Source organism: Stegostoma tigrinum, chromosome 11 (assembly GCF_030684315.1).
Source record: "Stegostoma tigrinum isolate sSteTig4 chromosome 11, sSteTig4.hap1, whole genome shotgun sequence".
In the NCBI taxonomy this organism is placed as follows: domain Eukaryota; kingdom Metazoa; phylum Chordata; class Chondrichthyes; order Orectolobiformes; family Stegostomatidae; genus Stegostoma; species Stegostoma tigrinum.
In genome coordinates, this window is record NC_081364.1 from 32867215 (window position 1) to 32894414 (window position 27200).

General features: G+C 41.0%; 1 protein-coding gene across 3 annotated transcripts in view; it reads right to left on the reverse strand.

Moving 5' to 3' along the window:
• The window catches only part of arhgef3 (Rho guanine nucleotide exchange factor (GEF) 3), a 310123-nt gene that overhangs the window by 269006 nt on the left and 13917 nt on the right, over window positions 1-27200 (reverse strand). For 2 of the 3 annotated variants that reach the window (XM_048547753.2, XM_048547754.2), the window contains exon 2: window positions 21143-21202. In XM_048547753.2, the coding sequence (XP_048403710.1) occupies window positions 21143-21202 (60 nt within the window). Of the gene's footprint in view, window positions 1-2449; window positions 2551-21142; window positions 21203-27200 lie in introns of those variants that run through there. The other variant, XM_059649896.1, reaches the window with a different exon arrangement.

Below are 27200 nucleotides of genomic sequence, written 5' to 3' on the forward strand. Positions count from 1 at the left end.
GATGGGGAGAGGGTTCTGAAATAAATAGGGAGAGAGGGGGAGGCAGATCGAAGATGGATGGAGGAGAAGATAGGTGGAGAGGTAGGGAGGGGATAGGTCAGTCCGGGGAGAATGGACAGGTCAAGGGGGTGGGATGAGGTTAGTAGGTAGGAAATGGAGGAACTGCTTGAAGTGGGACGAGGGGAGAGGTGAGAGGAAGAACAGTTTAGGGAGGCAGGGACAAGCTGGGCTCGTTTTGGGATGTAGTGGGGGGGGGGGGGGGGGGAGAGATTTTGAAGCTTGTGAAATCCACATTGATACCATTGGGCTGCAGGGTTCCCAAGCGGTATATGAGTTGCTGTTCCTGCAACCTACGGGTAGCATAATTATGGCACTGCTGGAGGCCCAGGATGGGCATGTCATGTAAGGAATGGGAGGGGAAGTTAAAATATTTCTGCAAAGCGGTCCACACTCCCCTCTGACCCCACAACTGGCACTACTTCCGACACTTGCCCCCACACCTCCTCCCTCAACCCCATCCCAGGCCCCAAGATGACTTTCCACATCAAGTAGATTTCACCTGCACATCTGCCAACGTGGTATACTGCATCCGCTGTACCCGCTGTGGTTTCCTCTACATTGGGGAATCCAAGCGGAGGCTTGGGGACGCATTAAATGGCCTAATTTGTGGTACTTAATCTATTCTGCTCGTCACCTCCAGAAAGAATTTTAATAGATTTGTCATGCCTGATATCCCCTTCGCAAAGTCATGCTGACTCTGCTTTGTATCATCTTATGTATTTCTAAATGCTCTGCCATGGCATCTTTTATAATAGACTTTTAACATTTTTCCAATGACAGATGTACCTGACCTTTAATCATCTGTATTTTGTCTCCATCCCTTTTTAAGTAAAGATATAATGTTGGCATTTTTCTGATCCGCTGCACCTGTTCTAGAATCCTGGAAGCTTACTGCCAGTGCATTCACTATCTCTGTAACTACTTTCTTTCAGACTTTAGCATGCAATATAATCCAGTCCAGGGGACCAACTGGTCTTCAGCCCCATTAATTTCTGTAGAACGTTTTTTTCCTAGAGATAGTTATTGTATTTATTTCCTCACTCCATTTTGCCCCTTGATGATTTAGTCCTTTTGAAATGCCATTCATGTCTGCTATCATGAAGACTGCTGATAAATATCTATGGACCTCCTCTAGCACAAATACTGATTACATTTAGCAAGTGCCTTCATTAATCAAAGCCTGCTCATTAGTGATCAGAATTAGGTGAGCCAAAAAAACTAATTTGCATTTATATAGTGCCTTAAATGTGGTAAGGCAGATTGTATAAAACTATCAAACAAAATTTGACAACAAACCAGTTGAAGAGATATTAGGCTAGGTGACCTGAAGCATGGCCAAGAGGATAGGTTAAAGGAACAGTTTAACAGAAAAGTAGAGGTTTAGGGAAGAAATTTGACAGATTTAATCTAGGTAATTCGTGGCACAGCCACACATGATTGCCGTTGGAGTCAGGCTTGTAGAGTTGAGTTTCAGTTGTACAATGTTTTGGGGTAGTATTCTATTCATTAGAAGGGTGATAGAAGCTGACAATTTCTGTGCTATTTTGTTGGATAAAATGTTAAATTTCTGCTGACTAGAACAGTGAATTTAAGCCAAGTAGGTATCCCTCTTTAAAAATGTTACACCCACTGCAGCAGCTCAGCATGCCTCAGGAATTACTGTCATTATTGCACCATACCATCATAATTATAGCATTAAAAAATAGAGTGGAACATTATCTAGTTTAAGATAAGAAAAACGACAAAGTGCTGCTGTGTAATTAGCACCATGCATCAGACCACACATTTCCTCTGAAAATGAATCTCTGCCTTGTCCCATTGAAACATGTTCCAGAAAGCTTATATTTGCCACAATTTCTCTATGCCACCAAGGCAGAGAAATGCTTTTAATGTAAACAATTCCATTTTCTCAACCTGTAAAACTGAGAGCATGTGTACAATCAGGTTAAGAATCCTAATGGACTATTGGACACTTTTACAAATACTGTCCAAACAAAACGAAAAGTACAGCAGCTCTACTAAATTTGCAAATACACTTAAAATCCAGATAAATTCAGAGTTGGGAGTTGTACACCATCACACAGAACAATGAAGCTTAGTAATGAGTCAACAATACTGCATGCGAACCATTACTGGAATGCATTACCACCAGCCCATAGAAGGAATGGCCCACAATAAAACAAAGGGTTAAAGATATAGCAACAGAAATTCCCTATTGCTCATTTTTTCTGCATTTTTGCTGCTTCAGTAGTGTGTTTCACATTTTTCTACTGTCACTACCCTCCTGTACAAATTGACTTCCAACTAGGTTACAGTTCCATCAGTGTTTGAGCCCTACAGTACATTATTCCAAATCAGCATTCATTATATAGAACCCTTGGCTGGTTACCTGATCGTGTGAGGGACATCACAGTTGCAGCCCTGAAAGGCAGCCTGGTCCAGTGAGCCGTGTGCCTGATCCTCCATGCAAAACATCTTCGCTGCAGCCTATCAATGCTGTTACTAGTGAGTCCTGCTCCTTAAGCATGTAGTTCCTGAGCAGCCTGTAAATATATCGCAGGGATGCCATGATGGATGTGAGGAGTTGACAAACGCTGGGTACCAATGCCAAACTTAACAAGGCAAGAGTGCCATTCATAATGCATCTAATGAGCAATAATCCCCCTTAATTGGCAACTCACCACTGCCTGGTGAGAAACTCACAATGCCATTTGTCAGAAGCATAAAAGTTGGAACATGCATTTCCAAAGTCGAGATTGGACATTTCATTGATTCTCCCACTGATCCTATTATAGCCCAAATCACTCAGATCCTTATAAGATTCTGGCTGTTGTCTTTCATGAGATTTCAGCATCAGGATGCTCCGAGCAATTGTCAAGCAACAATGTACCAATCACATCTGGAGTGTTGCATTCTGCTTTGGGCACCTTATTTAAGGAAGGATGTTAAAGCCCTGGAGAGAGTTCAAAGGAGATTTACTACAATGGTACCAGAAATGAGGGATTTTAGATACAAGATTAAAGAAATCAGGTTTATTCTCCTTGGGGCCAAGAAGATTGAAATGTTCAAAATTATGATTTTGAAGCAGTGAAGAAGGACATTCTGTTTCCTCTGGTTGGTATGTCAGTAACTAGGGGGTCACAATTTCAAGACTGTCAGCAAGAGAGGTAGGAATGAGATGAGGAGAAACTTCTTTACTCAGAGAAAGTTGTTATGATTTGCCTGGAAGAGCGGTGGAGGCAGATTCCATTGAAGGTTTGAAAAGAGCTCTTTATATATATTTGAAAGTAATAAATTTAAGAGGGCTATGAAGATAGGATTGGAGAATAGAACTAGCTGGGAGCTGGTACAGATATAATGGGTTGAATGGCCTCCTTCTGAACTGTGAACTACTATGATCTCATGATTTCATGAAGTCGAACCGACTTATAATGTGTGCAATACTTGGAAACAAAGTACTTCTGAAACCATTTTAAACTTGGTTATCTCGGTTCTCTTTTAGCATAATAATGAATGGAAGTAGTCTTGCCTTTGAAACATCTTCTCCCACATACATCAGCTTATGACTCTGAGTCATCGGTCATAGAGTCATACAGCATGGAAACCGACCCTTCGGCCCAACTCGTCTGCGCCAACCCGAGTTTACTAGTACAATCAGCGCAGTATCTTTTTTTACCTTTACTTCCCTCACGTCAACTGTTCCTAGAGTTTTCATTGGAATATAATGTCAAAAAAAATTGGTTTTATAGATCTGTTCAGTAAAGAACTTTCTGTCAGCAACTAATGAAGCTAATTTTACTATGTGATTGTCAACTGTCTCATAATTTGCTGAGGTTTTATCTCCGAACATTTTAATTGCCTTATTAAAAGATGCCTTTTAAATTTGATTAACCAACCTGAAGCATAATCTCAGAGTTGAATTATTCAGTTCACCCTGGGAAATCTTGGCTTGCTTAATCACAGTGGTCCAGTGAATGGTGTCCTTTCACTTCTCTATAGAGCCACTCTATCATCGTTTTGTCTATATCATCACTTTTAGGTTCAGGTATAGCTTTTTATTTATTCATTTTTTTCTAAAAGTAACTTTTATCATAATGTTGGACAATCTGGCATTTGAGCTTCTTTAAATTTTAAGTGAAGGTGAACCAGCCATACTCCTTACTTAGTTTTCTCACAGACATACCTCCATGTAATTTCTGGAAAAAATATACTCTCTTAGCTATAGACAAGGAATTTTGTTGCCCTTTTGCACTGTTACCCATCGGGTATTGGCTGACCATTTTCACATAATGTGCTATTATCACTTTTGTGTTAAAACTTAGTGTCTGTTATTGTGGGGTAGTACTGTACAAAGAGAATGGCAATGACAGTTGGTCAGACTGTGTTTAGTGGGTTAGGTGGCATTGAGTGTCATCAACCAGAGTGTTGGATCTAGACTGGCAATGAAAGTGGAAAAACCAACCTGCAGCTAACAACGAATACAAAGAACAATTGTCCAAGTAAGTCCAAGTTACTGTTAAGTACCATATGAAATGTAACTTTTTTATAAATGGCCAGCTTTGGGTTAATGTGTTTTTGAGTAGTTGGATTTTAGGCATTGTACTATAATTCTCCAAAAACTTTCGACTGTGCGCTGTGCAATATCTACCTGATTATATAGCTGTGGGAGGGGAGAGTGCATCATAGCTCAAATAGATTATCATGTAGATAGAGGGTTTTGTGTTGAACAAAGTTTAGCAAGGATCCACATTAGGCCTGATATTCTTTGTGAGCAATGTTAGTGTTCTAGTCAAAGGTGAGCACTGATGAACAAACATCGCAAAAAAAATTTCTGCTAGTGTTAGAGCCCTTGGTGAGGCAGCACGACTATAAACTGACCAAAATGTGATTTGGAAATGAGCCCACATCTGGCAGCTATCAATTTATACAGATAAATTGAATGTCAGACATATGGGCAGGTTTAATGCCAAAAGTGTGTACGCCAAATTTCCTACAGAATTAAAATCTGTGGATTAACAAAACAGTTGCATTTAGGTAGAGCTTAATGGAATTTCAGGATGTTTCCTACAGCCAATAAGATATTTTGAAACAAAATGCCATTGTGATATAGGAAACATGGCCACTCCTTTGCACGAAGCAAGATGTTCCTGACAATAAGGAAGTCCAGAACCAGGGGTTACGGTCTAAGGTTACAGAGTAAATCATTACAACTGAGGTGTGGAGAAATTTCTTCACCTAGAGAGTGGTGAGCCTGTGGAATTCGCTACCATACAGAGCAATCAAGTCTAAAACATAGTATGATTTCAACAAGGAGTTGAGCATAGTACTTGGGACTAAAGGGATCAAAGGATATGAAGATAAACAAGAACAGGCTAGTGAGTTAGATCATCAGCCAAGGTCATAATGAATCTGGAGTACGCTTGAATGGTCAAATGGCCTACTTCTGCTCCTATTTTCTATGTTTCTATGACAAAAACACTGAGATTATGACCAGATCATCAGTTTTAAGAATATTACTTGAGGGCTAAATATTGGAAGAGGGAGCACATATTCAATCCTAGACAACAATGTGTAGAGCTGGATGAACACAGCAGGTCAAGCAGCATCAGAGGACCAGGAAAGCTGACATTTCGGACCTAGACCCTTCTTCAGAAATTGTCTATGCCAACCGGATTCTATTAGTACAATCAGCACAGTATCTTTTTCACCTTTACTTCCCTTACGTCAACTGTTCCTAAAGTTTTCATTGGAATATAAATGTCAAAAATCGGTTTCATAGACCTGTTCAGTAAAGAAGTTTCTGTCAGCAACTAATGGAGCATTTCTGAAGAAAGGTCTAGGCCCGAAATGTCAGCTTTCCTGCTCCTCTGATGCTGCTTTTCCTGCTGTGTTCGTTCAAGTCTACACCTTGTTACCACACATTCAATCCTCCTTGGATTTGGTCAGAACTCACATGATACTGGGTTATGGTCTGAAATTTATTTGGAATCACAAGCTTTCAAAGTGCTGGTCCTTTGTCAAGTGAAGTCACTTCAACCTGTTGGACAATTATCTGGTGTCATGGACATTTGAATTTGACTACCCCAGTCCAACACCAGCACCTCCATATCATGGCTTGGATTTGTAACATCCAGTTGAAGTCAGAAAAAAATCTTAGCATAACACTTCTTACAACAGATGGCACAACTAGCAATGCAACACTTCCTTAGGAACACAAAGATGCATTAACCTAGATTGTGTGTCAACCCTCTGGGAAGGCACTTAAATACACAACCTAAGAGTATTAACACCATGACTAGGCTTTATAAAACATGAAATCCTTATGATGCATAATTATTGCTCCCATTTTTTGTAAATGGAAATAGAAAACTAGAACGTACAGGATGTATTCTACAAAACTACAAGAACAATTGGAGAATATCTGGTTAAACCTCATGTAGAATACTCACATCAGCTTCAGTCTCTCACATGATACATAACACTGAAGCTCTGGAAAAGGCTTAAAGTGGTCATCTAGAATAATTGTTACAATAAAAATCCTTCATTTTCACAATAAGTGTAGATAATCGCATTCTTAGAAACAAATTTCAAGAGAATTACAAGTTATGAAGTGACTGCATTACATTGGTTTGGACAGACTATTTTAACAAAGTATGTTAGGAAAACATGTGGGGTCATATGTACAAGCTTCGCCAGCTGAGAACTAGGTAAAATACCAGGAACTCGTGTACATAGAGGATTATCAATAGTTTGAATAAAATGTCAGCTTTTGCAGGTTAATTGCCACCAGATCAAAAGGGAGCTGGAGAAGCTCTTTACTGTGGTCAGCGTTATCACCTCTTGAGATCTGGTAATCACTGAGACCAAATGAAAATAAGAAACAAGTGATAGTTATTTTTAGGGTTAACATCTAGTAGTCACATAGGGGCTCAGAGATAATGGGAACTGCAGAAGCTGGAGAATCCGAGACTGGGTGGAAATTAGGAACAGCAAGGGGGTAGTCACCTCGTTAGGGGTTTACTACAGGCCCCCCAATAGCAGCAGGGAGATTGAAGAAAGCATAGGTCGACAGATTTTGGAAAAGTGTGCACGCAGTAGGGTTGTTGTAATGGGTGACTTTAACTTTCCTAATATTGATTGGAACCTCCTTGGAGCAGAAGATTTGAATGGAGCTGTTTTTGTAAGGTGTGTTCAGGAGGGTTTCCTAACGCAGTACGTTGACAGGCCGACGAGGGGAGAGGCCATTCTAGACTTGGTGCTCGGAAACGAGCCGGGGCAGGTATCAGATCTTGTGGTGGGAGAGCATTTTGGTGATAGTGACCATAACTGCCTCACATTCTACATAGCTATGGAGAAGGAGAGGATTAGGCAGAATGGGAGGATATTTAATTGGGGAAGAGGAAACTATGATGCGATTAGACATGAGTTAGGAAGCATGGACTGGGAGCAGTTGTTCCATGGTAAGGGAACTATAGACATGTGGAGACGGTTTAAGGAACAGTTGTTGGGAGTGATGAGTAAATATGTCCCTCTGAGACAGGCAAGAAGGGGTAAGATTAAGGAACCTTGGATGACGAGAGCGGTGGAGCTTCTAGTGAAAAGGAAGAAGGTAGCTTACATAAGGTGGAGGAAGCTAGGGTCAAGTTCAGCTAGAGAGGATTACATGCAGGCAAGGAAGGAGCTCAAAAATGGTCTGAGGAGAGCCAGGAGGGGGCACGAGAAAGGCTTGGCAGAAGGAATCCGGGAAAACACAAAGGCATTTTACACTTACGTGAGGAATAAGAGAATGGTCAAAGAAAGAGTAGGGCCGATCAGGGATAGCATAGGGAACTTGTGTGTGGAGCCTGAGGAGGTAGGGGAAGCCCTAAATGAGTTTTTTGCTTCTGTCTTTACGAAAGAAACCAACTTTGTAGTGAATGAAACCTTTGAAGAGCAGGTGTGCATGCTGGAATGGATAGAGATAGACGAAGCTGATGTGCTGAAAATTTTGTCAAACATTAAGATTGACAAGTCGCCAGGCCTGGATCAGATTTGTCCTCGGCTGCTTTGGGAAGCGAGAAATGCAATTGCTTCGCCACTTGCGAAGATCTTTGCATCCTCGCTCTCCACTGGAGTCGTACCTGAGGACTGGAGAGAGGCAAATGTAATTCCTCTCTTCAAGAAAGGAAATAGGGAAATCCCCGGCAATTATAGACCGGTAAGTCTCACGTCTGTCATCTGCAAGGTGTTAGAAAGGATTCTGAGGGATAAGATTTATGACCATCTGGAAGAGCATGGCTTGATCAAATACAGTCAACACGGCTTTGTGAGGGGTAGGTCATGCCTTACAAACCTTATCGAGTTTTTTGAGGATGTGACTAGAAAGGTTGATGAGGGTCGAGCTGTGGATGTGGTGTATATGGACTTCAGTAAGGCATTTGATAAGATTCCCCATGGTAGGCTCATTCAGAAGGTCAGGAGGAATGGGATACAGGGCAACTTAGCTGCTTGGATACAGAATTGGCTGGCCAACAGAAGACAGCGAGTGGTAGTAGAAGGAAAATATTCTGCCTGGAAGTCAGTGGTGAGTGGAGTTCCACAGGGCTCTGTCCTTGGGCCTCTACTGTTTGTAATTTTTATTAATGACTTGGACGAGGGAATTGAAGGATGGGTCAGCAAGTTTGCAGACGACACAAAGGTCGGAGGTGTCGTTGACAGTGTAGAGGGCTGTTGTAGGCTGCAGCGGGACATTGACAGGATGCAGAGATGGGCTGAGAGGTGGCAGATGGAGTTCAACCTGGATAAATGCGAGGTGATGCATTTTGGAAGGTCGAATTTGAAAGCTGAGTACAGGATTAAGGATAGGATTCTTGGCAGTGTGGAGGAACAGAGGGATCTTGGTGTGCAGATACATAGATCCCTTAAAATGGCCACCCAAGTGGACAGGGTTGTTAAGAAAGCATATGGTGTTTTGGCTTTCATTAACAGGGGGATTGAGTTTAAGAGTCGTGAGATCTTGTTGCAGCTCTATAAAACTTTGGTTAGACCGCACTTGGAATACTGCGTCCAGTTGTGGGCGCCCTATTATAGGAAAGATGTGGATGCTTTGGAGAGGGTTCAGAGGAGGTTTACCAGGATGCTGCCTGGACTGGAGGGCTTATCTTATGAAGAGAGGTTGACTGAGCTCGGTCTCTTTTCATTGGAGAAAAGGAGGAGGAGAGGGGACCTAATTGAGGTATACAAGATAATGAGAGGCATAGATAGAGTTGATAGCCAGAGACTATTTCCCAGGGCAGAAATGGCTAGCACGAGGGGTCATAGTTTTAAGCTGGTTGGTGGAAAGTATAGAGGGGATGTCAGATGCAGGTTCTTTACGCAGAGAGTTGTGAGAGCATGGAATGCGTTGCCAGCAGCAGTTGTGGAAGCAAGGTCATTGGGGTCATTTAAGAGACTGCTGGACATGTATATGGTCACAGAAATTTGAGGGTGCATACATGAGGATCAATGGTCGGCACAACATTGTGGGCTGAAGGGCCTGTTCTGTGTTGTACTGTTCTATGTTCTATGTTCTATAACAAAGTGTGAAGCTGGATGAACACAGCAGGCCAAGCAGTATCTTAGGAGCACAAAAGCTGATGTTTCGGGACTAGATCCTTCAGCAGAGCTTCACACAGGGGCTTTTGTGTTTCATTTGGAGTGTTCCTCCTTCTGGATCAGCAGGTCTGGATTCAAGTCCCACCTGTTCTAGAGATGTGTAATAATATCTCTGAACAGGTTGGTTAAAAATATTTAGTGGTCACTATAGGATTCTAAATTTAAAAAGGACACTCCAGAACTGATAAACAAATTAACTAACTGGGATTAACTAACTAATAACTTAATTAAATGTAGAGATGCCTGGGCAGGTGATGTCCTGTAGCTGTATGATGTGGGAGCTGGCTGTTCCCATTGCGAACTGCAGTGACAACATTTGCAGCAAGCATTGGTTGCTGGAAGAACTTCCGCTCAAAGCTTCAAAAACTGCAGCATATTCGGGAGGGGGAAAAAGTACCTGGATGCTTTCTTTCAGGAAGTGGTCATACTTGGTGGATTAAGTACTTGAAATTCAGTCAGTCAGTGATCAGGGATAGCAGGGGGTGATTGCAAGTGAGGCAGGTAGGGGAATCCTGAATTCAGGAATGAAGAAAGAGCCTCAGTTCTTGAACTTGTCCAACAGGAAAGAGGTACTTTCTCTCTGCGAGGATGAGAAGGACTGTTGGAAGGATGAGCCAACTGACCATTGCATCTTGGTACAGGACGCAATTCAAGAGCAGGGAGCAAAAAGGCAAGTACTGGTTGCAGAGGACTCTATAATTAGGAGTCTTGAGAGTAAGCAGGATCGAGAGTTCTGTTTGGTGTTTTGCCTGCCTGGTGCAAGGGTGAGGCACATCTCTGATTGGGTTGAAAGGATATTTGAGCAGAAGGACAAGGATCCAAATGTTGTGGCCCACACTGTGACAAACAATATAGGCAAGGCTAGGAAAGGAGGACTTGTTTGGGGATTATCAAGCACCAGGAATGAAATTAAGGAACAGATCCTCAAGGGTTATTATCTCTGGATTACTACCTGAGCTGTGTGCAAATTGGCATAGGGATAAGAAAATTGGGGAAGTAAACACATGGCTAAAAGGAGTCATGTGGAAAAGACGGGTGTTCCATTTCAATGGGCATTGGCATCAGTTTTGGAACTAGACGGATCCGCACCGTTGGGACAGTCTCCACCTGGACGATTCTGGAACCAGTGTTCTAACGAAAAGGAAAATTGGGGGTTCACTAGGATTTTAAACTAGGGAATGTGGAAAACAACAGGAAATATAATGGTAATATTTATGCAGGAGGGTTTAATTACATCTAGGACTGTGAAGGAAGTTAACAGGAAGGAAAGCTCAGGAGATATTAATGGAGATGTTAGAATCCAGACTGAAGATATAAAAACTAGCATTTTGGCACTTCCCCTAAGTGATTGTATCATTTGAAACAAGGTAGATGAATTAACAGCACAAATTATGGCAAATTAATATGATTTAGTAGCCATTATGGAGATATGGTTGCAGGATGGTCACAACTGCGAGTTAAATATGCAGGGGTATCAGACCATTCAGAAGGACAGACAAGAAGGTAAGGGAGGTGGTGTAGCTTTGATATTTCAGGTTGACATCAGGGCAGTAGTGAGAGATGATACAAGTTCTATGGAGAATAAGGTTGAACCTATTTGGGTGGAAATTAGATATTCTAAGAAGAAAACGTCACTGGTAGGTGTAGTCTATAGACCACCAGATAAAAACATCACATTGAGGTGTACAATAAACAAAGAAGTAACTAATGTCTGTAAAAATGGTACAGCAATTATTGTGGGGGATTTTAATCTACATGTCGATTGGACAAACCAGGTCAGTCAAGGCAGTCTTGAGGAGGAGTTAATTGAGCATATCTGCAGTAGTCTTCTTGAACAGTATGTAAAGGAAACAACGAGGGTGGAAGCTATCCTAGATCTGGTCCTGTGTAATGAGACAGGGATAGTTAATGATCTCGTTGTTAGGGATCTTCTTGTAAGGAGCGGTCACAGTATGGTTGAATTTAGAATACAGACTGAAAGTGAGAAGATAAATCCAATATCAGGGTCCTGTGCTTAAACAAAGGAAACTACAAAAGGATGAGGGAGGAGTTGACTAAAGTAGACTGAAAGCAAAGATTTTATGGAGGGAGAGTTGAGCAACAGTGAAGGACTTTCAAAGCAATTTTTCAAAATGCTCAGTAAAAGTGTATACTGGTGAAAAGGAAGGACTGTAGGAAAAGGGGTAATCAGCCATGGGTGTCAAAAGGAAATAAAGGAGGCTATTAAATTGAAAGATAAAGGCATACAAAGTGGCAAAGACCAGTGGGAAAGTACAAGACTGGGAAAGCTTTAAAGATCAACAGAAAGCCACAGAAAATGCTATAAAGTAAAGATAGGTTATATGACTAAACTAGCTCAGAATATAAAGACAGATAAAGTTTCTATAACTATCCAACAAAGGATGGCTAAGATAAACGCTGGTCCTTTAGGGGATGAAAAGGGGGGTTTAATAATGGGAAATGAGGAGATAGCTGAGGTATTTAGCAGGTATTTTGTGTTGGTCTTCACTGTGGAGATATAAGTAACTTGCCAGTAATTGATGATAAAGACACTAAGGTAGGTTAGGATCTAGACATGATCATTATCCCAAAAGACGTAGTGTTGAGCAAGTTAATGGAGCTAAAGGTAGACAAGTTTCCTGGTCCTGATGGAATGCATCCCAGGGTAATAAAAGTGATGGCAGGAGTAATAGCAAATGTATGTGTGGTAATTTTCAAAATTTGCTGGACTATGGGGCAGTTCCAGCAGATTGGTAAAAAGCCATTACGACAACACTGTTCAAAAAAGGGAGGTGGACAAAAGATGAGCAAATACAGGCCAGTTAGCTTAACTTCTGTTGTGAGGAAAATAGTTGAATGTATCATCAAGGAAGAAATAGCAAGACATCTAGTTGGAAATTGCCCCATTGAGCAGCTATAGCATGGGTTCATGAAAGGCAGGTCATGGTTGACTAATTTGCTGGAATTCTATGAAGACATAATGAATGCGATCAACAACAGGGACCTAGTAGATGTGGTATATTTGGATTTCCAAAAGGCATTTGACAAGGTGTCGCAGAAAAGGCTACTGCATAAGATAAGGGGGCACAGCATTACAGGCAATGTATTAGCTTGGATTGACGATTTGTTGACTAACAGTAAGCAAAGAGTGAAGATAAATGAGTGCTTTTCTGGTTTGTGGACAGTGACTAGTGGTATGCTTCAGGGATCAGTGCTGGGACAACAATTGTTTATCATTTACATAGGAGTTAGAGTTGGGGACCATGTTTAGTGTGTCAAAGTTTGCGGATGACACTAAGATAAGTGGCAGAGCAAAGTGTGCATAGGACTCTGGTAGTTTGCAGATAGATATAGGTAATTTAAGTGAATGGGCGAAGGTCTGGCAGATGGAATTCAATGTTGATAAGTGTGAAGTCATCCATTTTGGTGGGGATAACAGTAAAGGGGACTTTTACTCGAACAGTAAAAAGTTGCAGCATGCTGCTGTGCTGTGATCTGGGTGTCCTTGTGCATGAATTGCAGAAGGTTGGTCTGCAGGTACAACAGTAAATTATGAAGGCAAACGGAATGTTGTACTTCATTGCTAGAGGAATTGAGTTGAAAAGCAGGAAGGTAATGTTACAGCTGTATAGAATGCTGGTGAGGCCAGACCTGCAGTACTGGCTGCAGTTTTGCTCTCTTTACTTGAGAAAGGATGTACTGGTACTGGAGGGGGTGCAGAGGAGATTCACTAGGTTGATTCCAGAGACGAGGGGGTTGTCTTATGAGGAGAGGCTAAATAGATTGGGATTATATTCATTGGAAGAATTTAGAAAATAAGAGGGGAATCTTATAGAAACATATAAAATTGTGTACACAACAGATAAGATAGAAGCAGGGAGGTTGTTTCCACCAAAACGTGAAACTAAAACATGAGGTCTTAGCCTCAAAATTAGGGGAAGCAGATTTAGGACTGAATTGAGAAGGAACTTCTTCACCCAAAGGATTGTATATCTGTGGAATTCCCTGCCCAGTGAAATAGCTGAGACTTCCTCATTGGATGCTTTTAAAGCAAGAACACTTAATTCCATTACTATTCAAAAAATTAAGTGTTATGTTGAGAGGCTGTGGTAAGTGGAACTGAAACCATGTAAAGATCAGCCATGATATTATTGAGTGGCAGTGCAGGTTCGAAGGGCCAGGTGGTTTACTCCTGCTCCTGGTTCTTATGTTCTATGTTCTTATGTTCTCAAAGATAGTATCCCACCATTGGACTAGGCAGTATGGATTCAAGTCCCATGGAGATATGGCATAACACATTTAGTGGGCACCATAGGGTTCTTGTGGGGCAGTGAGAGTGTCTCTACCTCTGAATTAGGAGACGTAGGTTCAGGTCCCACCTGCTCCAAAGGTGTGTAATAACATTTCTCTGAACAGGCTGATTAAAAATCTCTTTAGTGGTCGGGGTTTGGAGACATGAATGACTTAGTCGTGAGGGGTAATAGATGAGAAGTGCCACAGATTATTTGGTAGTGGGAGTAAAGTTATTGAGTTGTGCGTAACAGCACTTCTGGATCTAGTGGTACGATAATCTACAGAAAATCACTGGGTTGGTCAACAATCTTCCTTATTTATTTTCACTCTGAAAGGGTCATGTCATATTTAATTGCAGACAATTACATAATGGGAGGTGACGCTGACAGTCATAATGGTTAGGTGCATCATAACCCTTAGGAACAAGCTTAAGCAGTCTTTCCTCATCTATCTGTTTATTTTTGCAATACTTACGTGTTTTAGTGACATGAGCTAAAATGTTTCAAACGTGTGTAATGCTTCTAAAGCTGCCAGTTACCTAGCTAGTGAACACTTTAATCTGAAAAGGATCTCACTATGCTGTGGCAGATCGTGATGAAATATTTTAAACAATAAACGACTCTGCTTTTATACACCCAAAACAAAAAATTACTGGATTAATATTTAAATATTAGACAATGTCAGCACAGAAACTAAGGTGGCAATTTTGTCATAATCCACCTATTCAGAAACCCATGGAACTGGGTGGAACTCTGCTACTACACCCCACCCAATGTCATTCTCCATTGGTTTCAATGAAGAGTAAAATCAGGCAAGGTGTGAAACTAGCATTCCGCACAATCATGTACATTTCCCAGTTAGGTTAAGTTAGAATTAGCCTCAAAAACTATAGGGTCAATCTGTTGAAGATATGTCTATGTTTAGTAACCTTTCACCTAGTTATGTTATAAAGAAGGATGGATCTGAAGCCCAAGTTTTATCTAAACCAACATAGTACAGATATTAGACTAGTAAAAGCTAATTGTAAGACAGATGAATATTCATTTATTATTCAGTAACTAGTACTACCTGCAGAACACAAGGCTTGGAACTGATCTCTGCTTACATGGGACCTTAGTAATAGTGCTGAATATTTCAATTTCCATGCACTTCATTGCATTTATGTTTACTCTTTCATTGAATTAGATGTCACTGGCTAGGCCAGCACTTATTGTTTGCCTTTATCTGCCTTGGAAAGGTGGAGGTGTGCCACCAGCTTCAACTGCTACAGTTCTGTGTGCGTGTAGACCCTCACAATGGATTTGGGAAGATAGTTCCAGGATTTTGACCCATGACAGTAGAGGAGTGGTGATATATTCGAAGTCCAGATGGCATGTGGCTTGAAAGGGAACTTGCATCTGCTGCTCTGTCCTTCCAAATGGTAGAGGTTGCAGGTTTGGAAAGTGCTTTCGAAGGAGTCTTGGTGAGCAACTGTAGCACATCCTACTGATGATGCATACTGCTGCAACATTGTGCTGGTGACGAAGGGAGTAAAATATTAAAGAGGATTGCTCTGCAATAGCTTTGCAAAGGACAACATTCATGCTGGAACTGATAAGTGAAAAGTAATATTTAGCTCACACAAGTACTTGGTATTGGCATCCCCAACAAATGAGAGCTCAACTATCTCCCGTTGATGACCAGTGAAATTCACTTCGCTGAATCCTCCACTATCAATATCAGGAGCTTACAAGAAACAGAACTGGATCAGCCACATAAAATTTTGTGGCTAGAACAGCAGGTGCGAGACTTGAATTTCTTAGGCAAATAACTCTATCTTCTCAGTCTCCATTGCTTGTCTATCATCCACAATACACAAGTGAGGGCTGTGATGGAATACTTTCCACTTGCCAAATGAGTACAGCTCCAACAAGACTCAGGAAGCTCAACATATCCATGTCAGAACAGCCCACTTGATGGCACTACGTCCAGTTTCAATATTCACTCCTACACCAGTGACCCTTGTATGTACAATCTGTAAGATGCATTGCAGCAACTCACCAAGGTTCCTGCGAAAGCACCCTCCAAACTTGTGACCTCTACCACCTCGAGGAACAAGGGTAGATGATGCACGGGAACACCATCATCTACAAGTTGCCATCAAAGGCATATTCCATCCTATCTTGGAGCTACATCATTAGGTCAAATTTGAGGAACTCATTCTCTAACAGAATCGTGGGTATACCTATCCACCAAGGACTGGACAAGAAGACAGCTTACCACCACCGACTACTGGGCAAGGGTTCAGTAGAAAATGCTGGACCAGCCAGTGATGCATATTTCCTACAAGAGAACATTAAAAATAAAATCATTCATTCTGAGAAACCCCATACATATTTCTTCAGTTCCGCCCGTAGGCTTCAAAAAAATTCACCACCCCCAAACTAATGTTCTCCACGTCAGTTTTTAACAAACAAAAATAAAACAAAGAACTGTGGATGCTGAAAATCTGAAACAAAAACAGAAATTGCTCAAGAACTCAGTAGGTCTGGCAGCATTTGTGGAGAGAAAACAGAGTTAACTGAAGTTCTGAACCGGACTCAAAACATTAACTCTGCTTTCTCTCTATAAATCCTGCCAGACTGCTGAAACTAAAAAATGTGTTTCTGTATGGTAAGTATTTAAATGAGGGTTTGAAATTTTAAAGAAAAATTGATTGGCTAGTCAATAAATGTCCTACTTGTGCAAACCTTCCAGGAGGCCAAACTGTAAACAAACATCAGGACTTCAACTAAAATGAATAGCATTCCAATTTTATTTTGACACTCTGTGCTTGCTCCGTCTGTATTTAACAGCTTTTATAGTACAGATAAATGTCTGGGAAAGAAATACCTCAGCAGGGACATATAATCTTCATATACAACACTCTCCTATGTTACTGCTGATCTTTGTTTGGGAAAAATACATATTTTTCAAGTTACATTTAAATTATGTTTTATATATGTTTATATTATGGGGGTCAGTTAGCTCAGTCAGCTGGATGGATTATTTGTGATGCAGAGAGATGTCGATAGTGTGGGTTCAATTCCTACGTTATTTACCATGAAAGACTCTCTTTCTCCATCTCTTCCTTTGCCTGAGGCATGGTAACCCTCAGGATAAACAACCACCAGTTGTCTCTCTCAATCCAGAGACAGCCCTATGGTCCTGTAGGACTATGGTGACTTTACTTTTATATTATCATTAATGATATCATCCAAGCCTCTCTTGTTTCTTGAAATCCACTGGAGCACAATTTGAAGCACAGGATTCAACTTTACATTGCAGGATAGCATTGTTTGCCAGGTGACATGTCCACCTAAATAACACTCCTTCCATCAAATGTTGTGAAACATCCCAAAAGCAAGCAGAGGTCCATGTGGCCAACGACAAAGCATTATATTATTAGTATTGAAGAATCTTTGTTAGGCTAATTCTTTATTCCTGCTTAAATAAACAAATCAAATGATCTGAGTTGTATCGAATTCAGATTACAGACTTTGGGTCAATGGACTCCATAAACACCGATCTGCTTGGAGTCTTGAGGTAACGCTAAGAACTAACACAATATTTCAAGAGCAACTGATGTGTCGGAGTACCAGCACCTGCATGTTCCCCTTCAAGCCACATACTATGGAAATACATCATCATTCCTTCACCGTCAATGGGTTAGAATCCTATAAGATTCTCTTTAACAGCACAATGGGTATATAGATAACTACATTTTTCACCACCAAATGTGGTCATGAGGTGTGCCAACACTGGCTAGGCCAGCATTTATTGCCCACCTCTAATTGCCCAGAAAGTCATGTCCAGAGTCACAAGTAAATCAGAGCAGGTAATAATGACAGATTTCCTTTGCTGAGAAACATTAGTGAACCAGATGGGTTTTTTGAGACAATAAATGGTGGGCTATTATGCTAGCTTTTAATTTTCTATTTTTGTTGAATTCAAATTTCACCATCTGCTATGGCTGGTGTGAACACATATCCAAACCTAGAACCATTGCCTGGTATTCTGGATTACTAATACAAATACAATACTGCTATGCCGTTTCCTCTATCTGTACTTCGGCAGTTCAAGAAAAAAACCACAATACAACGTGCACAAAAATAAAAGAGGTTGGGAACTAAAACCTGGCATTACCAGCAAAGCTCAGATTCCATAGGCAAATAAAAAAAGCATGAGCCCAGGAAGCATCCATTTTTGGCATCCTGCCAAGTCTGCCACAACTCCAATCCATTTCAGCAAGTCAGAGAACAGTATCAATGCAGAGCAGTGGGGTACCTGCTGGTTAGAAAGTATGCATTGGGAACAGGAAAATATTCAATTCTGCTGCAGTGGAAACAACATTACTCTCATTCTTGAGTCCTTCTTCGTTCTAACATCAAAATATGGCAGTAAGTAAGGCTAATACAAGATGCTCCTCTGGAGAGCTAGGCCCCACTTTCTCAGTGCAGTGGCAGCAAGGAAAAGCCCACATGGATCACAGTGGAACCACTATGTAGAATCTCAAATGAAATGACAGTTCTGCTTGGGGAAAGACCAAAGAGGAAGCAGGAAAAGAATAGAGAAGAATTCTCACCATACAGAACATCTAAGTGGTTTTGTTTTGAATCTAGCTTTGGGAAAGAACGTTCTCCAAATGGAATAACTTCTTAATTTGGTTTAGACACACCTTCAATGACATTTTGACCTTTGAAATGACATATACAGAACAATCCTTAATATACTAGAATATTGTGGTGTACAACAGATTGTGCATCCAAATCTAGCAGGTGAATTACACAAGATCATATCAGAAATGTACAGAAGTATTTTTCTATCTGAAAGGCACATTCTGTTTTAACTGTGCTAGCAGATTGAGAAACCATTGCTATATATATTGGCTTTGAATTTAAAATACAAAAATATAGTGCAGTAGAGTTGCTGTCATTCTGCCACACTTGGTACATTATTGTAGGGCAATAGTCCCAATCTCTTAAATTTTACCTCTTTCTCCAAAGTTAACTAAATCCTTGCTGGTCAACAGCAAACTGACGCAAGCCACTAGTGAGGACAGGACAGGAATCACAAAAAGTGAATACTAGAGGTTGTAGATAGAAAAAAAGTGCAATTTAATGTAATATTCTACATTATCACTTTTTGAAATATAATTTTACCTATCAATAATTACAGCTCATCAAATTGTGAGGGTATTTGGAAAAGTCAGGTTTTGAGTGTGAGGGTGCTGAATTTTCAGATATATTTATTATTGAATACAGGTTTATTTAATTGCATAACCTGATCAGCTTGGGTACTTTCAAACCAATATCCCCGAACATGTTATTAGGAATATTTTACATTTTTTTAATGTTAATTATTTCAGTTTTGTGAACAAGCTTCCTCTTCAACATTGAATTCAGAATTTTTTAAGAAGTGAGTTCGAAAGCAGCTTTTACCTAATTACCATATTCCATATAAAGAATCATCCTATAAACTTTTGTTAGTTTGTCAAAAAGTAATCTCTTGGATCCAAGTTTCCTTCCGTGAAGTCTCACATAAACCACACAAACAAGATGCTGGAATAGGCCATTCAACCATTTCATAAGATCATTGTTGATCTGATTGTAATCTCAAATTCACATCCTCACCTAACCCGGATAACTGTTTTACACCCTTGCTTAACAATAATCTCTGGAACACTGCCTCAAAAAGCAAGTCAAGGACTCTGTTACCACCACATTTTCAGGATGGGAGCTCCAAAGACTTGCAGCTCTGTAAGAAACATGCAATCCACATCTACCCGGATCTTGCATGTTCCAATCAAGTTGCCTCTTACTCTTCTAAATGCCAGTGGATACACAGCTATCCTCTCCAGACTTTCCAAAAAGGCAACCTGCTAATTCCAGGCAGTAGTCTGCTCCCAATGCACCCTTACTTCCTTAAATAAAAGTTGCACATTACTGTACACTACCTCTGTAGAGTTAATTCATCACCTATCTCTGTACATGAAGAATTTCTGAAGAAGGGTCCCGACCTGAAATGTCAACTTTCCTACTTCTCTGATGCTGCCTGACCTGCTGTGTTCCTCCAGCTCTATACTGTGTTATCTCTGACTCCAGCATTGGCAGTCCTTGCTATCTCTGCACAATTACAGACTATTTTTCTTTAAGTTTGATACTATCTTTAAGCTTTCTTAAATTTAAACTGCGGATTGAGAGCTCATCCCTTGGAATTTTTCTTATAAATTGGAATATATTGTCAAGGGCAGTCAATCTCAACTCATCTCTGGAATTCAGCTTTTTTGTCCATGTTTGAACCAAGAAGGAATCCAAACTGGGCATCTGTGAGGTTATTGCTAAGTAAGTGCTTCACGATAGATTTGTTGATCACACCTTCCTTCACTTTCTTATTGACCAAAAGTAGACAGATGGGGTGGTAATCAGTCAAATTAGATTTGTACTGGTTTTTGTGTACAGGACATACCTGGGCAAATTTTCCATATTGTTAGGTCGATGCCAGTGTTCTTGCTCTACTGACACAGCTTGCTAATGCATGTGGAAAGTTCTGGAGCAATTTGTTCGCATTATTGCTGGAATGCTGTCAGGACCCATAGCCTTTACAGTATCCGGTGCCTTCAGCCATTTCTTGATATCATGTCAAGTAATACAAATTGGCTGGAGGTTGACATCTGAGAAACTGGGGATGTTTGGAGGAAGCCAAAATGGATTATGCACTCAGCACTTGTGTCTGAAGTTTGACGAATGCATTGTTTCCAAGACACATAGAAAAACACAATGGAAAGAGGAGATGATAATGACTTAAGTGTTACCCAAACTATAGATACTGTGGCATCTGGTTATTCACACATAATCAAGAATGGCATCCCATAATCACAAACTGCGCCTCAAAATTCTCTTTTAGGAATTGAGAGTTACAACCATCATCTCAGCATTACGACTCTTATTAACTGAACAAGGGATTCCTGAAAGAATAATGTGACTATTGCAAGTAATTTACCACAGTTTGAGGAATTTGGTGAACAGAACAGGTTCAACAACATCACATTATCCAATAGGTCACAGGTTTTAGATACATAGGTCCAGAGATCAAGGGAATTCTCACAAAAAACCAATAGATGAAGGAAAATTCAAACCTTGTCATGTTGTTACTCTGATCCACACCTTTCAAGGCTGACATCAAAATGGTTGCAGAGCTGTTGAATGGAACACAGTATAAGGTAATATTGCCTAACAAGTGGTGCAACATAGCAGCTTTTCCATCAAGTGACAAAATAGTAATGACATCAAGGATGACTCCTGAGTACCAGAGGCAACACCCATGTCACCTGTGTAGTGTATCTATTCACCACTGACAGCCACAATGGTAAACATTCCTGATAGGTGCACAAAATCTTACCACCTAACAGACAGCATGAGAGTTAAGAATACTGTACGCTGAATGTACCTGAACCCCGGAATTTCTAGCATTTCCACCCTCAGTTATTTCAACACCATTTATAGAATTTATGCTATGAGCCAAAAGATGATCTAGAAATATGGATAAGTTCAGCTGAAGTGCATGTTGAATATCATTAAACTTGAGCTGTGTCTAGATGGTGAGCTGTTGAGGTGGCAGAGGGTTCTGAGGTGGAGGGAACTGAAACCAGCCCTGGAGGTCGCCATCAATTAAAACAAGGAATACCCCAGTCCAGGAAGAGAAATGCAAACTAGTTTTTTGACATTGATAGGCAAGAAACCTGAAGAGTTTTACAATTTTTGTTTATTAATTCATGGAATATGGGTGTCGCTGGCTGGGCCAGTATTCATTGCCCATCCCTGGTTGCTCCTGGGGAGGTGGTGGTGAACTACCTCCTTAAATTGCTGCAGTCCGTGTAGTGTATGTGCACCAACAATGCCAGTAAGAAGTCATTTAATTAAAAGACTGTTTTGCATAATCAATGCCACTTAGTATTGATTTCTTAACAGTTAAACAGATTAATACCTTACATGAGAAAAAGGTGTCACTGAATTGTATCCAATTGATAGAAAACCTAAATGTCACGTGTTTTCATTTCAAAGCATTGATCATAAAAAAATCATAACTCACATGACCTACAAACTGGTCAAACATTATCATAACAACTAGCAGATTATCAGCATTATTTGAATGAAGCAAGATTACAAAGGTTTCACAGTAACTGCTTATTAATTTATATCATTTTCTGCACGAAGTTAAAAAAGGCTACTTTTTGCCTGGGATGTTGCCTGGAGCGTTGATGTGCCCTTGATGGGTCAAATGGCCTGCTGCTGCACTATATGCATTATCATGGAATTATAGAATCCCTAAAGTATAACCAAAGAATTTATTACTCACAATATATTTCTGAAATAAATTTCACACGCAGACGGCCATAAACTTTGTTACACGTAATAACGCTGAAAGCTACCAGTTTTAATTATCTCAGCTGCTACTTTATTAACCAGAAAAAGAGAACCACAGCGGCAAGAGTAAATCTGCTGCGCTATATCCACTAATTTGTAAAGTAACACATCAAGGGATTTAAAATATTTTGCAGATAATGTGGTTGGATATCTTTTACAGCTGTTGATGCATCCAAATATATCTTAAATTTATTATCTAACAGGACTGAAACACTTTGACCTACTAGTATATAAGACATCCAGTAATATTTATGACTGTCCTCAAACCTTTCTGAGTCCATGCCATTATGATAGAGCTTGATAAAATCTCGTGCATGATTTACAATATGGAAAAAAATGCATTCACAAATCCAATAATAATACAATGTCACACTCTTGATGATTAACAGCTTTTCCTTGAAGCTGTGTTCTATGTGTCATCCTCAACTTGCTGGAACCAGTTTCTATTATGCTCCATTGTGCATGATCAGAATTCACTAAAACAAATCAGAACACCTTATACAACTAAAACTGTAACAGCAAAAGCTTTAACACAGATGAACCATTCCTAGATAACAATGCAGGTCGAGAACTGTTTTGGAAACAGTTGCTTATTTGTGAATCATGACACATACTGAACACTGAATAGTCTGCATTCCTAATTAAGTTAAGGAATTGTTAAGTTATTCAGGTTTATTAATGTGAAAACTATCAATCGCTAATTATATAACAATCTAAACAGATTTTCCAAGACAGTATGGTAGGAGAACAAATATTTTCTGTTCAAAATATTGCTTGTAATCAAAGACAAACAACTGCTTTATGATTTTAAAACAGCCTTTCATATATTAAAGAATGACATGGTTGAATTAGGATTGTGACACACATGAAGTAATTGCAAACAGTTGTAACAAATACATGAAGTAATTGCAAACATAGTTGTGTGCAGTTAATCACTAAATATTTGATGGCAAGTTTATCACTGGCCTGATGAGAAAAGGTATCAATTAACGTTGTCATAAATCACACAACCGAGAAGAACGCAAGTTTAATGAACATAATTTCTATCATTAGCCACTCCAACAATTCATATGAGTTGTCGGTTGGAAACACAGATCAGCCTTATTATGAGACAGTAGGAACTGCCAATGCTGGAGTCTCAGATAACAAGGTATAGAGCTGGATGAACGCAGCAGGCCAAGCAGCATCAGAGGAGCAGGAAAGCTGACGTTTTGGGTCTGGACCCTTCTTCAGAAAATCTGAGGAAAAGGTCCAGACCCGAAACATCAGCTTTCATGCTCTTCTGATGCTGCCTAACCTGCTGTGTTCATCCAGCTCTATACCTGATCTCAGCCTTATTGTGATGTTCTAAATTGTTAGTTATGATGCCTGTTATCTGGGCTTCACACAAGGAGGAGAGGCTGTTGTGGTGCAGTGGGCGTGTCTCTAGCTCTGAGACTGGAGGCACGGGTTCAAATCCTATTATGCCAGGTGCATGTAATAACATCTATGAACGGATCGATTAGAAAGTAGCTAGGACTACTGACAAACATGGAAACTCGATCCTTCACTTTTTCCCCTTGATCAGAGACACCAGACTCACAATAAGACTTTGTTGCAATGCTGTTTAGCACAGACACAAAGTTCACTGATCTTCTTCCAAAATTTGTCCAAATGTCCGAGATTGTGCTTGCTTGGATGGGGGCAACCTCAGACCAGGTTTTATGGTTTGGTGTTATTGCCTCCTCTGTGGGTCATGGGAGAAGAGGATGTACCACCTCTACACTACCTCCAGGTGGGCCTCCAGGTCCCTGTCTGCCAAACACAGCACAAATTTCCCCTTAAAGAAAAAATGAAAGAACTGCGGATGCTGTAAATCAGGAACAAAAACAAATTTGCTGGAAAAGCTCAGCAGGTCAGGCAGCATCCATGAAGGAAAATCAGAGTTAACATTTCAGGTCTGGTGACCCTTCCTCAGAACTCAAACAAATTTCCCCTTGCCTGCCATGTCCAAGGAAAATGCAGGGAATATGGAAAAGCAGTTCCAGACTGAATGTTTGGCTATATACACACTGGTACCAGGGATGTCGACCAACTCTGGGACATTAGACAGTGGTGAATTGCTCCCAGAACTGTATGTGATTAAATGGGGCTAGACTCAGACAAGGCTAAGGGTAGATAAGCGAGCAAATAATTAAATGGGCAAATTTCATAAAATACAGAGAAAATGCACTAGGCCATGTGGTGAAAAACCCTCCAAAAACCTCAAGCAACTCATAAAAGATATAGCCTTGGTTCATTTAAGACGATACTTTACTGGGTACAAAATGTATTTTGTAACCACTTCAAATTACAAAAGTTGGACTTATTTTAATCTGAACTGCATAGATGGTTGACCAGAGAATTCCCCAAGTATATTCAAAGTTATTTATTTAATACAGATACCTCGCTTTCCTTGCATTACTGTGCATCTGGAAGCACAATGTGTACCCCAGTGAGTTCCCAATGTGGATGATGAAATGGTGACCTTGATACATTTACAAAAGTAATTTCATTTTCTTTCATGCATCGTGGAGAAAAACATTCTTCACAATCTTTGGTTTTGAATTCTAATCAATGTCATATGACCCGAGTAGAGGGACACACTTGCACATCTCTAACCAAATCATCCTGTTTGAACACTAATGGGCCTGCGAACAACTGCCTTATCAGTTTAATATTATCGTTCTTACTGCATATTGAACAGTTGCTTTCTTTAAATTTTTCTTCCAAGATTGAATTCTTAAGAAAAAAACAACTGATCCATATATCACCAGGCTGCTTTTGAAAATATGTTGACTGAAGCTCTTGTTTGTTTTTGGTTTTGTTCTTGGGATGTGGGCACTGCTGTCAGAAGGGATGTTTTCTCCGCCTCTGGGGTTCTAGAACATGGAAACATAGTCTCAGATTAAAGGACAAACCAAGTACCTTTGAGATGAATAGGAATTTCACTCAGAGGATAATGATCCCAACGGATCATGAAAGGTCAGTCATTGAGTATGTTTTAAGACAGGGATCCATAGACTTCTAGATACAAATGATAGCAAAAAAAACTGCAGATAGACTGGGAAAATAGCTTTTAAAGATAATCTGCCATGATCTACAATGGCAAAGCATGCAAGGACTGTATGGCATACTCCTACTCCTATGTTGCTCAGTTTCAATCGCAAAGCCAGTATTGGTTGCCCAGTTCTAATGACCTTTGAGAAGCTGGAGGTGAGCAGCTTCCTTGAACTATCACAAATCATGTGATGTAGGTATATCAATAGCGCTATCAGGAAGAAAGGCGCAAACTACAGCAAGCAATAAATCCAACTTGGAGAACTATAAGTTGTGACGGGAAAATCAGGAGGCTGGTCTAAAAATAATTCTGTCTAAATTTTTGGAGGGAGTGTGTGCCGGATTCCAAAAAGGACAGTCTGGTGAGTGTTCAGAGATAATGGGAACTGCAGATGCTGGAGAATCCGAGAGAACAAAGTGTGAGGCTGGATGAACACAGCAGGCCAAGCAGCATCTCAGGAGCACAAAAGCTGACGTTTCGGGCCTAGACCCTTCATCAGAGAGGGGGATGGGGGGAGGGAACTGGAATAAATAGGGAGAGAGGGGGAGGCGGACCGAAGATGGATAGAGGAGAAGATAGGTGGAGAGGAGAGTATGGGTGGGAAGGTAGGGAGGGGATAGGTCAGTCCGGGGAGGACGGACAGGCCAAGGGGGTGGGATGACGGTATTAGGTAGGAAATGGAGGTGCGGCTTGAGGTGGGAGGAGGGGATAGGTGAGAGGAAGAACAGGTTAGGTAGGTGGGGACAAGTTGGGCTGGTTTTGGGATGCAGTGGGGGGGGATGGAAGATTTTGAAGCTGGTGAAATCCACATTAATACCATTAGGCTGCAGGGTTCCCAAGCTGGATATGGCTTGCTGTTCCTGCAATCTACGAGTGTCATCATTATGGCACTGCAGGAGGCCCAGGGTGGACATGTCATCCAAGGAATGGGAGGGGGGAGGGGTGAGTTGAAATGGTTCATGACTGGGAGGTGCAGTTGTTTATTGCGAACCGAGCATAGGTGTTCTGCAAAGCAGTCCCCAAACCTCCGCTTAGTTTCCCCAATGTAGAGGAAGCCACACCGGGTACAGCGGATGCAGTATACCACATTGGCAGATACGCAGGTGAACATCTGCTTGATGTGGAAAGTCATCTTGGGGCCTGGGATGGGAGTGGGGGAGGAGGTGTGGGGGCAGGTGTAGCAATTCCTGCGGTTGCAGGGAAAAGTGCCGAGTGTGGTGGGGTTGGCGGGGAGTGTAGAGCGGACAAGGGAGTTGAAGAGAGAGTCGTCTCTCTGGAAGGCAGACAAGGGTGGGGTTAGAAAAATGTCTTGGGTGGTGGGGTCAGATTGTAGATGGCAGAAGTGTCGGAGGATGATGCATTGTCTCCAGAGGTTGGTGGGGTGGTATGTGAGGACTAGGGGGATTCTCTTTGGTGGTTATTGCGGGGGCGGGGTGTGAGGGATGAGGTGCAGGAAATGCGGGAGACATGGTCGAGGGTGTTCTTGACTACTACGGGGGGGACATTGCAGTCCTTGAAGAACGAAGACATCTGGGATGTACGGGAGTGGAATGCCTCATCCTGGGAGCAGATGCAGCGGAGGCGAAGGAATTGGGAATAGGGGATGGAATTTTTGCAGGAAGGTGGGTGGGAGGAGGTGTATTGGGCTTGAAATGGACATTGGTGTGTAGGTGGTTGCCTGAGATGGCAAC